The 13,262-nt window shown below is 55.1% G+C and overlaps 1 protein-coding gene across 1 annotated transcript in view; it reads right to left on the reverse strand.

The window, feature by feature from the left end:
• Positions 1-266: 266 nt before the first annotated feature.
• Positions 267-13,262, reverse strand: part of ACACB (acetyl-CoA carboxylase beta) — a 23,614-nt gene continuing 10,618 nt past the window's right edge. The window contains exons 19-49 of the mRNA XM_009081175.1: positions 12,782-12,928; positions 12,491-12,679; positions 12,023-12,123; positions 11,854-11,942; positions 11,652-11,776; positions 10,555-10,668; positions 10,367-10,480; positions 9,957-10,046; positions 9,755-9,873; positions 9,364-9,501; positions 8,840-8,936; positions 8,640-8,747; positions 8,402-8,458; positions 7,524-7,565; positions 7,238-7,453; positions 6,984-7,139; positions 6,460-6,663; positions 5,835-5,990; positions 5,357-5,479; positions 4,801-5,070; positions 4,385-4,482; positions 4,101-4,221; positions 3,800-3,910; positions 3,186-3,329; positions 2,983-3,103; positions 2,741-2,837; positions 2,451-2,547; positions 2,095-2,230; positions 1,595-1,772; positions 1,034-1,146; positions 267-484 (exon numbers count right to left, since the gene is read on the reverse strand). Of these exons, the coding sequence (XP_009079423.1) occupies positions 267-484; positions 1,034-1,146; positions 1,595-1,772; positions 2,095-2,230; positions 2,451-2,547; positions 2,741-2,837; positions 2,983-3,103; positions 3,186-3,329; positions 3,800-3,910; positions 4,101-4,221; positions 4,385-4,482; positions 4,801-5,070; positions 5,357-5,479; positions 5,835-5,990; positions 6,460-6,663; positions 6,984-7,139; positions 7,238-7,453; positions 7,524-7,565; positions 8,402-8,458; positions 8,640-8,747; positions 8,840-8,936; positions 9,364-9,501; positions 9,755-9,873; positions 9,957-10,046; positions 10,367-10,480; positions 10,555-10,668; positions 11,652-11,776; positions 11,854-11,942; positions 12,023-12,123; positions 12,491-12,679; positions 12,782-12,928 (4,089 nt within the window). The remainder of the gene's footprint in view (positions 485-1,033; positions 1,147-1,594; positions 1,773-2,094; positions 2,231-2,450; positions 2,548-2,740; positions 2,838-2,982; positions 3,104-3,185; positions 3,330-3,799; positions 3,911-4,100; positions 4,222-4,384; positions 4,483-4,800; positions 5,071-5,356; positions 5,480-5,834; positions 5,991-6,459; positions 6,664-6,983; positions 7,140-7,237; positions 7,454-7,523; positions 7,566-8,401; positions 8,459-8,639; positions 8,748-8,839; positions 8,937-9,363; positions 9,502-9,754; positions 9,874-9,956; positions 10,047-10,366; positions 10,481-10,554; positions 10,669-11,651; positions 11,777-11,853; positions 11,943-12,022; positions 12,124-12,490; positions 12,680-12,781; positions 12,929-13,262) is intronic.

Below are 13,262 nucleotides of genomic sequence, written 5' to 3' on the forward strand. Positions count from 1 at the left end.
GATGTAGGACCTTGCACTTCACTTTTTTGAACTCCATGGGGTTTATATTGTTCCACCTCTCAAGCTTGTCAAGGTCCCTCTGGATGTCCCATCCCTTCCCTCCAGCTGTGACTGCCCCATAAGTGTATGGGTCAGTGAACTTGCTGAGGGTGCACTCAACCCACCGTCCATGTCGCCAGCAAAGATGTTGAACAGTGTTGGCCTCACCATGGAGGTCAAATGAGTGGTGAGCTGGAGACCCCCAGGAAGGACTGTGCCTCCCTCCTTCATGCCAGCACCACAAAGCTCCCTGCACCAAGCCCCTTCCTCGTGGCTTTGCCCTGGCTCACCGTGATGACACCTTTCTCCTGCATGCGGCCCGGGGTGTCGTGCAGGTCGGCGAAGCGCACGGCCACCTGGTAGTACACAGGCAGGAGCAGCTCCTCCCGTGCCTTCAGCTGCTTCTCCAGCTCCTTGCGCTGTGCCTCGGACAGCTCAGGGGTCCCTGGGGGATGTGCCACGCTGAGCAGCCCTGGTGATGGCACCCACAGGCCACCGTGGTCCCTCTGTGCCCCCTCCTCAGCCACCCCCAGCAGGAAACAGGATCCCAGTGCCATGTCCCTTTGCCTTGGCACAATTCCACCTGAGCCCAGCCACAGAGGGCCTGGCCACAAAGGGCTGCACTGTGTTTGGTGCCTGCCACAAGAGAGGGGAGGTGACACCTGCAAGGGCTTTGTGGGACCATGTTGCAGCAGGGTGGAGGGACATGGGGGCAATGACCTCCCGATGCATTGGGTAGTGATTCAGCATGGCCATTGCCATTCTTCATCTTAAAGCATGGGAGAAGACTCCAGTCCCATTCAGAGAGTCCCCAGGAGATACATGTGTTCTAAGGTGCCACCACATCATCTTGCCTCCACCATCAGAAAAGCCAGAAAGAATTTTCCCAGAGGAACACTAAAGGATTTCCTGGTGGTTGCCACCAGAGTGCTTGAGCCTCATGGTTTAACTTACCACCACCAATATCCTCAAGCCAAAAATCCCCTTCCCTTACCCATCTGCTCAACGAGCTTGGCATAGACTGTATCAATCCTTCTCATGGTCTTCACCAAATCCTTCTTTCTGAACTTGATCTCCACTGTTCCTCCAGGCTCCAAAATGCCACCCCTGGAAGGGAAGTGGGGACTAGTCAGAATGGAAGAATAGATTCTGGAGAAGAAATGCAGCTCTTTCTTCCGAGAATCAGGGAGAAAACCTCAAAGGGTTTTGCTTCCAATCTGGAATTCTTGTCTGTCCTCCCACTCCTCACAGCTCACTGCAGTGTGCATTAAGGTTAGAGAAAAGACCTCCTGCCCCAGAACCATGGTTTACTCTCCCACAGCCTGTGCTGGATGCAGGAGGATATTCCAAGGAAATACCTTGGGGATATCCCAAGCCTTTCTATGACCTACCATGCTGCTCTGCAAGAAGCCTGGACTTGTCCCTGATGGCTTCAAAAGGGTTAAAAACAGACACCAAGCAACAGGAGGTCCCTCCAGGGGATGTGACCCTGCAGTCCCCAGGCCCCAGCTCTCACACAGGCCGTGGAGGACACACAGGTGGTTGGGACACTGACCTGCTCTCCTTGTCTGCGTAGAGCTCCACGTAGAAGGGGTTGATGGTGGAGTCGATGACCACCCAGGAGCCTCCTCGCAGCTCTGCATGGGGTGGGATGTAGACCAGCACAGGCTGCTTGAAGTCTCTGAGGCTGTCCACGATGTAGGCACCAAACTTCAGCATTTGGTCATACATGTCTGAAAGCCAAAGGGACACAGCGTTGGGTGACTCAACTGTATGGACCTGGTCACTGCCCTGACCTCCTCCCAGCTGCCCAAAGCACCTTCTCCACTGAGGAGACAAAAAAACACCCCAAAACCAGCTCAGCAAAAAGTCATCAACCTCTGGAGCCCTGGTGGTCCTGGTGGTGCCCCATCACCTCCCCATCCCAATCCCACAGTTCTGAGGAGTGTGGGTGGGACCCTGGTAGGCTGGGACATCCAAGGACTCTATAGGGTGGCAGGGATGGTGGAAGTACATCATGGCACAGGAATCTGGGCATGCCAAGCACTAGAGTACCTTTCATGCCACTGGAGAAGCCTCTCCAGTTGGCAAAGATCATCAGCGGGAGGTGCTCCCGGTTGAAATCCCGAATGACCTGGGCTGTTTTAAAAGCAGAGTCTGGGAACCAGACCTGCCCAGCCTGCTGGATTATCTGGAAAAAAAGATGAGCAATAGTGCTGAGGCTGGTGCTGGTGCTTCCCAACACCCCAGGAGAAACAGCTGAGAGAAAGCAAACTGACCCAGCACCCTTGGTTTCACCAGAATGACTGAAAGTAAAGACATGCCAAAGGATCATGCTAAGCTTTTTCCCTTCTCTCCCCTCCAATCTCCTCTTGGATGCTGCTTGGCCTCACTAAGGTCTTCCCACACACCTTTGCCTCTGAGTCCAGGTTGGCAGGGTCAGCAGGTATCATCACCTCCACGGTGCGAGTCTCCACAGCAATGACACCCACGGGGAGACCTCCCAGCCTGTGAGGAGGCAGGGGGGGCTCAGCAGAGACCAGTTCCCCTCCATGCTGCACCCCAGCCCCACCAGAGAGCTGCTCCCCCTCCACCATCCCCAGAGCAGTGCCACAGCCAGGGTTTGGGTGCACCTGGCCATGGGTGCAGATTCCCCATGTCACCCCCTGCTCCAGGTTCCATCTCCTGCTCCAACCAGTACCTCGCTCTGCCAACCACCACTGTCTGAGCCCATGGCTTCATGATCTCCATGAAGCTGTCCTTGTCAAAGAAGCCACTCTGCCAGGTCCCCTTGACAGCTGTGGAGCACAGGAAAATGTGGGACGGTGCAATGGTGAGCACCAAAGGGCTCCCTGTGCACCAACCCAAGGCCAAAACACCTTCTGCACCCAAAAGATACACCTGGGAGCAGTGCTGCAGAGGTCTCAGGTTAGCCTCACTTACTTGGGTGGGGTCTCCCTGCCAGCATCCACCTGGGGTCATAGGGGACTTTGGAAGGGACAAAATCAATTTCTCTTTCCACAGGGTCACTTATGGCAATGACAGGCACTGGGCTCTGGTTATCCTGCAAGAGAGATCCCAAAGGGCAGGTCACCAGCCAGGTATGGGGTCACAGCCCCCAGCACCATCCTGCAGCACCCTCCTACCTTGGGTACGTATGAGAGCCACTGCAGGATGGTGTAGACACCCTCAAAGTCATCAGGGACGGTGACGTGGGACACGCCGTTGTTGTGCATGATCTGAACTCCTCCCAGCTGGTTATTGGATGTGTAAACCTCACGGCCCAACACCTAGACAGAGGTACCAGCAGAAACAGATTGGGCTCTGCTAACACAGGAGCTGCTCCCTTGCTCTGGCTGTTAATCCAAACCTCTGCACAGGCACATTCCCTCTGGTCTGAGGTTGAATTTCCATATCTGTCCAGGCTGATGCTAAAGCAAAGGGATCCTGCTTTAGTGTATGGGTTTGGTGAAGGTTTGAAACCAGCTCAATCCAGTGTGAGTCTGCCCAAAGATGGGTCCTGTCCCTGGGGCTGGAACCCAACAGCCCCAAGGCAGCTCTGCCATCCCATCCTGCCCTAGGAGTGATGTCCTGGCCCCAAAAACAACACCAAAAAGCTTTGGGGTGATGTTCTTGCCCCTGCAGCTCCTCCAGACAGCTCTCCATGAGGTGACATGCATGGAAGTGTCACCTCTTCCCATGGGACAGGCAAGGAGCCCACACAGGCAGTGGTGTGAGGGGACAGTGCAGGGCACAGTACCTTATTGAGAGCTGTGACACCCGTGAGGATGATGTGGGAGTTCTCCACCTGGATGACACGCTGGCCCAGCCTCACCAGGTACGCGCCGATCCCGATGGCACGGCAGGTCACCTGGGCACACACACAGGGACATGGGGGTCACTGGGGGGATAAGGCTGCAGCACAGACCACAAGAACCTGGGGAAGGATGCTCTGCAGGGGTCTGCACTGTCAGGTCACACCAGAAGGCTTGGTGCCTCCTTTCACCCTTCCCAGGTGACTTCAAAAGCAAGCAGGCAACAGAGAGGGCCCATGGCTGTACCATGCTGATGGTCACTATTTCATCATAGGCACGGGAAGACTCCCCAGCAATGGTTCCAGCAGCTCTCAGGTTTTCCACCCCAAATCCATTGTCCTTCCCAATGATGTCCAGGAGGACATACCTGCAGGGAAAGCAGAGCCACAGTGTGGGCAGGACAGAGGGAAGAACTCACCTGCATATGTGCCTGGCAGGATGCTGAGCCAGGAGGTGGGAGCTGCATCCTGGAGGGGTGTAGGGCAGGCCTTGGGGTGGTTCTGTGTGCCCCATGGGACACCAGGGCTCACCTGGACTCACCACCTTCCTCCACGTGCTCACAGCGCACTGAGTTCATGGTGCTGATCCTCGTGTAGTCCTGGGGAGTCAGGTACAGGTACCTGAACCCCTGAAAATGAAGAGGAAGAGCAGTTGTGAGCACTCTATGCACATGCCCATGTGAGCCACAACCCCTCTCCAAAGCCACTCCAAACCCATCACCAGTGGGCTGAGGGACCAGGGCTGGACAGAGCAGCCATGCCAGCACTGTCTCCTTTATCTCCACCACCTAGGAAAAGCCAAGGGAACCTTCCCCACGGTGCTGGGTGCAGGTTTGAGCTCACACCCATCTCCCATCCTGGTTTGATGCCCTAGTTTAGCTCTGGTCCCTCCTTCTCCAACTAAGTCTGTTGTTTTCTGCACTGCAGGAGGGAAGGTGCCCACACACCTTGTCAGGCTCTGCAGGGTCCACCCAGGCCACCTGGAACATGTGTTTGATCTCATCGGCGAAGCCGATGCGAGCGCCGCTGTTGGCAGAGATGTAGATGCGGGGGATGCCCTCGGCCCGTGCCAGCTCCGAGGCCCTCAGGAACACCAGGTCCTCCTCAGGCCCAAAGGAGCCAATCTTGTGTGTGATGTCATTGCAGATGAGCACGATGTCGCGGCCTTTGGGATACTCAGGGGTCTTCAGCTTCATTTTGAAAGCAACCATCCCCACCTGCCCCAAACCACACGAGGTTACAGGGCAGAATCCTCCAGAGAATCACAGAATCATTGAGGTTGGAAAAGACCTCCAAGATCACAGAGTCCAACCTTTGACCGATCACCACTTCGTCAACTAGACCAGACCACTGAGTGCCAAGAGACAAAGGGGCTGAGATGCAGGTGGCATTAACCAACAGATAAAATGGTTGAGGAGTATCTCCCAAGCTCTAAACACAGACTGAGCCACCAGCCATTCCCACCTGTTTCCCCTGCCCCATTCCCAAATCATCCCCTGCTACCTCATTCACTCCAGGGACCCTGTTCATCTGCACAAGGTGCCCCTGTGAGTCCAGCACCAGCTCAGTGCATGTCAGGATGTCCTTGGGGTATGGGTCCAAGTCACCCCAGAGCTTGAAGAGAGCCTGTGGAGACACAACACACAGGATGAGCTGAAAGCAGGGAAAGGAGCAGCTCCCAGGACATCACCCAGCATGGACACACACTCCTGCAGCAGGCTGGGGTTGGGGGGAGCACAACTGTGTGTCAGAGACCCCCACCACTGCAGCCCTCTTTGCATGGGGCCTCCTGGTTCACATCCTCCTTGAGTGCAGCCAGGGCAAATTGCAAGACTCATGGAATCCTGGAATGGCTTGGGTTGGAAAAAAAAACCCCATCTCCTGCCATGAGCAAGGAGAGCTAAGAATTCCAAGAGCTAGGAACTGGTTTAGAAATGCAGATGCAATAATTCAGAGCCTCTTTCTGCTCAGCCAGACTCACCTGCCTGATCATCTGTGGGAAGTCATACACATAGGTGGTGCCCAAGGACTGTGCTTGGAACCTTTTGGCCTGAAGCAGGTCCTTGGTGACGTAGGGGGTGTTGATGAGCATCCCATGCTGTGGCCCCTGCTTGCCCCCATACGACTGGAACATGATCTGGAGAGAAGGGCAGAGCCTTGACTGCTTTCCCCTAGCACACAGATGAGTCTTCTGCTGGAGCACTGCTGAGCTCTGCCTGGCCAATCAGCCAAATCATGTTTTTTCACCCCACTCATTGCTATTGAGGGGACAGTGTCACATTGCTGTGCTGCAAGTACCAGTGACACCCTAACCTTCACCTCCTAGACCCAAAACTGCCCAATTCTTCACCAGCATCACTCTGAGGAGCCCAACTGGATGGAGCTCAGCACATTTTGAAGCAAAGCATCATCCCAAGGAGCCCAACTGAGAGAGGAGTGAAACCAATCCAACTCAGGGCATGCTGTTGGAAGTCTGAGGACTCTGGGACAGATCAGCATTGCAGGTGCACAAGGAGTTTTGCAGAAACCCTCCAAAGCTCTGCCACGGCCAAGAGTGCTCAGGTACTCATGGTTGGGTTCTTGCAGCCACCACTGTGGTTACTCACGCTGCCAGTGCCAGGGTCCTTCACTTCCTTGTAGAGGCTGATGTCCAGGTAGTATCCAGACTCGTTGGTGAGGAAGAGGCGGATGGGGATGGCAGTGGCAGTGGGTGTCAGGCGGATGTTGATCTTCACCTCAGCCTGCAGGACCCGCAGCTTCCAGAGGCGACTGCCATAGCGCATCACCATGGACCTCACCGACTCCTCAATCTGGGCATGGGATGGACATGGATGGGTCACTGGCCCCAGGGACCACACTGCCCTTCAGCACACAATGCCAAGGGTGGAGCAGCCCCATCGCATCGCCTCCATAGGCATTTCAGATTTGCTTTAGGTGATCCCCTCTCTCTCCATCCCTCCATCCCTGGGGCCTGGTGTTGCCATCCACCCTGTCCACTGGGGAGAGGGAGAGACGGGTGGGAGGTGGCTGCCCATCTGTGGAGCGGTACTGAGCACAGGGTGTGACACACCCTCCACCCCCAGATCAACAACACCCTGCCAGCAGGAAGCAGGACCCCCAAGCAACACACCTTGGAAGGGTCCATGATGACGTTGGGGACGAAGTTGAGGAAGATGTGGTTGCAGTCGGTGCGGACGATGGTGTTGTTGAACGCCACCTCCAGCTCATCCATCGCCTCCAGGAGCATCCGCTCACCCTCATTCTGCAGGTACTCGAAGGAAGCCTCCTGTGGTGGACCAAGCAGCTCAATGCTGGCTGGAACAACCCAACACTCAAACCATGCCCACCTCTACCCACCCCCACAGGCACTCAATGCCCCCTTACCTTGGTGATGAGGTCCGAGTGGCGCACGATGGCGCGGATGAAGAAGCGATAGTCGGTGGCCTCGACGCCAGCCTTCACCTTGGCAGCCCCCAGGTACAGGTGCATCTTGTGGTTGGCACAGGGGATGGCCGTGAGGTCGAAGTTGCGCATGCGGCTCAGCTCCAGTTGGAAGGCGAGCGCCGGCTCCAGGTGCCGGTAGATGCGATCCTCTGCGAACTGCCGCGGCACAGCGGTGAGGGAACGGCACGGCCAGCGCTGGCTGAGCTCTGCTCCCACCAGGGCTTACCTCATCCCTGGCTCTGAACGTGAAGAACTTCGGGAATTCTCTCTAGGGTGAAAGCACAGAGAGGACAACATGAATAATCCTGGCGTGGAGAAGGTTGTTCTGATTTTCAGTGAGTTTGTTGAACAGAAATCACCCTGTTGGCTTTGCTCTCTCCTGAAGGGAAAAGGGCTGGGAGGAATCCATCAGATTAAGTTTTAGGAAAAAATCCTTCCCTGTGAGGGTGCTGAGGCACAGGTTGCCCAGAGCAGCTGTGGCTGCTCCATCCCTGGAAGTGTTCCAGGCCAGGTTGGATGGATCTCTGAACAACTTGGTCCAGTGGGAGGTGTCCCTGCCCATGGCAGGAGGAACAGGATGAAAGGTCCCTCCCAAATGACACCATTCCATGATTCTATAGCTGAGAAAAGATGTGGAACAAAAGACATCAATGCCTTGAGTAGTTCCCTGAACACCAATCTATACTGACTGTTATGATGCCTTTTCAAGGCAGCTCAAAGCTATGGAGTGGCCCTGCTGGAACCACGTTAGTGGAGACATGAGCAGGATAAAGGATGATCCAGGAGATGAATCACATGACACCATTCCATGATTCTATAGCTGAGAAAAGATGTGGAACAAAAGACATCAATGCCTTGAGTAGTTCCCTGAACACCAATCTATACTGACTGTTATGATGCCTTTTCAAGGCAGCTCAAAGCTATGGAGTGGCCCTGCTGGAACCACGTTAGTGGAGACATGAGCAGGATAAAGGATGATCCAGGAGATGAATCACTCATTGAATCCCTCATTAGTTAATTCCCAGCTCCTGATGTGCAGTGGGTTCATCCATCACCCAGTGCTGTGTCTCTAAGGTATTGATAGATGTCTCACTCTGCACTCACCTGCTGAGCAATGAGGAACGTGATCCTCCGGAGACCACACTCAACAAGGACATTTTTCTGTGAGGAAACAGAAGATTCCACCAGTCATGAATGAGAGTTTAAACATCTCCACCAAGGAAGCAAACACAACCCAAGCTATAGCATTTTGGGGAGCATCATGTGGACATGAGGCAGTCCATGGGATATGGTGCCCTGGCTTGCAGGGTCTGCAAAATGGGATCTGGCCCTGCTGACAGACCTTGGACTGGGCAAAGGCTCTGAAGATGGGTACCAGCTTCTCATCTTCCATGTGCTCAGCAGAGCAGAGCGCAATGTTGAGGATGTGTATCGGCTCCTCATGGATGTTCTGGCAAGAAAATGTTCCTGTCAACCCCAACCAGCAGCACCACTGCCATCCCAGCTCCAGCTGGGGGTGGTCAGCAGTAGTAGTGTGCTCACCTTGGAATCCTCTTCTTCGTAGATGGTGGTTCGTGCCTCGCTGAGCACTGCTCTCTCTGGGGAGTTGGCGAAGCACGAGATCACTTCATCAAAGTTCCTGCCCAAACAGCAGGGATGGGGTGAAAAATCAGCATGTTGTGCCTGAGGGGACAGCATCAGGGACCCACAACATGGTCACAACAGGGACATGGGTACCAGCACAGTGGTCCAGAGCATGTGCCAACTCCACCATCCCAGGGCAAACTCACAGCCCATGAGATGTAGTACTGCTGTGTTAGCATGCAGAGATGTTTAACCTGAGTCAGGTAAGCTTTCCCCATGTCCCCAAAAGCCACATCATGTCCCCAAACAGGTAACTGTTGTACTGAGAATTCCCAGCTTCCAGCTGTGATAGGAACTGGAGCTGCCTCAGGCACTGCCCAGCTGCCCCCAGATGTGGCTCTTACACCCTGTTTTGCTCTCTAATGACTGCAGCAGCACCCAAAACACATATACACCAGCCAGGTATGTTCCTGCACCCTCACCTTGTGAAGTCCTCAAATCTCTTGAAGGCCACCATGGCTCCCATCCGCTGGCTTGCAGGGGAAAAGCCACTGTCCATGAAGAGCTCGGTGCTGTGCCGGGCCAGGTCGGGGTTGGAGATGCTGATGGGGACAGACATCCTGTGAGGAGGAGCAAGGCAGCCATCAGACACAGGTGGAGGCACCACTCCAAGGTCCAGCCAGGACCGTGCAGGTCCCACATGGGATCCTGGAGCAGAGAAGGCTCATCCTGCTCCACTGGCAACAGGAGAGCACAGGGCACATCTCCTGCTAAGGGTCCATGTGCTTCACATGGAGGGAATGATACAACCCCACAGCTTTGTGAACAGAACCATGTCCAGGGGAGTGGGACAGGTGTGTGGGACCCCCATACATGTTTGGGTGGGAGGAGGGCAGCATGAACTGGAACTCCACCAGGCAGGTGCCATCGGAGAGCTGCCGGTGCTGCAGGCTGTTCAGCTCGTAGGCAATGTACCCTCGTCTGACGTACACCTGCCAGGGGGACACAGCAGGTACTGCCATGCTCCTGCTCCCCCCACACCACCCATGCCACCCCCAGAGCCCCCAGCCCTCACCTCCAGTGCTGCCATCCGCACCACCTCGTTGGCGTGGTAGAAGAAGACAGGAAGCACATCGAAGATGGAGGTTTCTGACAGGATCAGTTTCTGGGGGAAGAAAGCAGAATTTATGGCAAGGATGAAGCAGAAGCCCCTTGACCCATGGTAGGAGGAGGGTTCTCAATGTGGGGCTGTGCAGGACTAGCCACTAGAGCACTGGTGTCCACCCAGCCCACCATGGCAGGGACAGATGTGGATCCAAACAGGATGTAGAGCAGGAGGTGGAGACTGAGCACTGGGGTGCACTCCCCCTCTGCTCCACACAGCCACTGCAGCAAGGCTTTGAGTGCTTTGTGCACTGAACCACTTGCAGCCAGACCCCCTGCCAAAAGCCACCTGAATCTCTGGAAAGCAGCAGAATTCCTAACCTTCAGGTTTTCAGGGCAGTACTCGTGTCCATACATGTCGATGGCAGAGATGAAGATGGACTCCACCTGGTTGTGCCTCAGCTCATAGGAAGGCATGTGAGAGGCAATCAGCACCTGCAAGGGGAGAGGGGGAGCTGGGAGGGAGGGAGGCAGGGATGGGGACAGGGATGGGGATGGCACTTGCTGACCTGCCGAGCTCTCAGCGCCACTTTGGAGTGCTCAACCTTGCTGAGCTGTGTCAGCTCGTGGAGGATGGTTGTCAGCTCATCAGTCAGCGTGGGGTCACGGCCACACAGCTGGTCCTGCAATGTCACACCACCACGGCTCAGGCTCCTCACTGTGGGGTGGATTCATCCCAAATCCCAGCCCTGCACCAGGTGGCTTCATCCTGTACCCCAACCCCACATGGGATGGCTTCATTCTGCACTGGATGACTTCATCCTGCACCCCAACCCTGCATGGAATGGCTTCATCCTGCACCCCAACCCTGCATGGAATGGCTTCATCCTGCACCCCAACCCTGCATGGAATGGCTTCATCCTGCACCCCAACCCTGCATGGAATGGCTTCATCCTGCACCCCAACCCTGCATGGAATGGCTTCATCCTGCACCCCAACCCTGCATGGAATGGCTTCATCCTGCACCCCAACCCTGCATGGAATGGCTTCATCCTGCACCCCAACCCTGCATGGAATGGCTTCATCCTGCACCCCAACCCTGCATGGAATGGCTTCATCCTGCACCCCAACCCTGCATGGAATGGCTTCATCCTGCACCCCAACCCTGCATGGAATGGCTTCATCCTGCACCCCAACCCTGCATGGAATGGCTTCATCCTGCACCCCAACCCTGCATGGAATGGCTTCATCCTGCACCCCAACCCTGCATGGAATGGCTTCATCCTGCACCCCAACCCTGCATGGAATGGCTTCATCCTGCATCCCTAGCCCCACACAGGCAATAGGAACAAGACCCACTAAAATGGGCAAAATGCTGCTCTTTGAACCAAGTGTAACCATGCAATGCCTCAGAGGGGAGATAATTAAAATACAGGGATAAAGGGATAACAAGGCAGGAATACAAACTCCAAACCCTGGGATGCATTTGAACACAGGAGCAGAAAAGTAGTTTCCCAGGTGTCCCCATGTCAAGGGGAAAACATGAGGCTGTGACAGCCACTCACAGCCACATCTGTCCCACAGCAATGTGGAGCTGCCTTGGCATACAGACCCTTCTCTACCTCCTGCCTTTGCTCCTGGAATCTCAGGCATGAGCTGTACTCACAATTAACATGATCACCAGCAGGTTCTTCTTGGCCACCTGGGCATGGGAGAAGATGCTCTCCAGCACTGGGTTCATGTCAGGTTTGCACTGCTCCCTCAGGCTGATGACACACTTATCATAGTGAGCTGTGGGACATGGCATGGTGAGTCCTGCAGCTCCTCAGAGAGCTCTGAACACCTTCCAGAAAGCCCCAAACCCTCACCATGCTGGAACTGTGTCTCCACTTGCAGGTAGCGCCTGAGCAGGTCCAGCACCACTGTCTTCATGTACCCCCGGATGCCACTGCGGTACCTGGGGAGCAGAGAGCTCACAGAGCTGCAAGGATGTGGCCATGGGGGTGCCAGGAGGGTCACAGACAGCACAGGGCTCACCTCTGCACCAGCTGCACCAAGCTCTGTGTGTTCATGAAGAAGACCTCCCTCTCAGCCTTCCTCTGCAGCATGGCTGCGTGCGTGTCCAGCACGTTGGCAATCTGGGGGGACAGGACATGGGGTCCAGGGTAGTTAACTCCCCCCCTTGCCTGGGGACAGGGCTGCTGCATCTGGAGCCTTTCCCTTGGGTTTTTTTGTCCCCAAGTGAAAAAAAAAGCAAAGTGAGGAATGTAAAACAAACACAGAGATAGAAACACTCAGTATTAAAACAAACACACATAAGGAAACACACACACAAAACCAAACACACATTGAAAAGCAAACACAGGGAAACAAACACATATATAGAAACAGACATATTTCCCTGGCTCGTTTGTTTGTTTCTTTTTTATAGAATCTTGGCAGCACAAATTGAGGCAGAATTCAGTCCCAGTGGCTGCAGTGACAGGGATGGGAGGCCCAGCTCACCTGCTGGCTGGGGAAGCGGCAGAGCACAGAGGTGATGTTGCTGGCATACTGTGCCATCACCTTCCTGATGGACTTCTCCACAGACAGTGGGATTCTTCCTGAAATGCTGGTCATGATCTCCTGCAGCTCCAGAAGGGGCAGAGAGGGGTCTCGCAGGGTCTTCATTAGCTGTGCCACCCACTCCTTCACCTGTGGGAGCAGAAGTTGGTGCTAACCACACTCACTGGTGTTACTGGACTCCCCAGTGCAGCAGGGCAGGACACCTGGGCCACCTTTGCCCCTGGCACCCACCTTGGTGCTGAAGTAGGGCTCGGGCAGGCAGTAGCCGTTCATGACGTTGTTGAGGTTGTCCAGCACGTTACGGAGGATCTGGTGCTGCTTCTCACCAGTGATGGGGAGGGTCTGCTGGGCTGGGAGTGCCCCTGTGAACAGCTGTGCCTGGAGAGGGCAGAGAGAGCTGACCTGTCCTTGCTGGCATGGGATGGAGCCCCTGAGAGCTGCAGCTGTCCCAGGGGAACCTCAAAACCCTCCACTGTCTGCTTTGGGTTAGATGCAGAGGAAACACCTGATGTGCAGCTTCACGGCTCTGCCAGTGTCTTATCATGAAAACAATGCAGAGAAGCTGAAGATTTTGGTCCTATAGATGCACATTTTTAATGCATGTGAGTCTCTGCACACTAGCAAGCAGGTGTGTGATGCTGGCACAGAGCAATGCATATGGAGCAGAACTTGAGCCCCAGCACAGCTGCTTGGGGACACGGCATGGTCATCC

This window comes from Acanthisitta chloris, unplaced genomic scaffold, assembly GCF_000695815.1.
Source record: "Acanthisitta chloris isolate BGI_N310 unplaced genomic scaffold, ASM69581v1 scaffold16578, whole genome shotgun sequence".
In the NCBI taxonomy this organism is placed as follows: Eukaryota; Metazoa; Chordata; class Aves; order Passeriformes; family Acanthisittidae; genus Acanthisitta; species Acanthisitta chloris.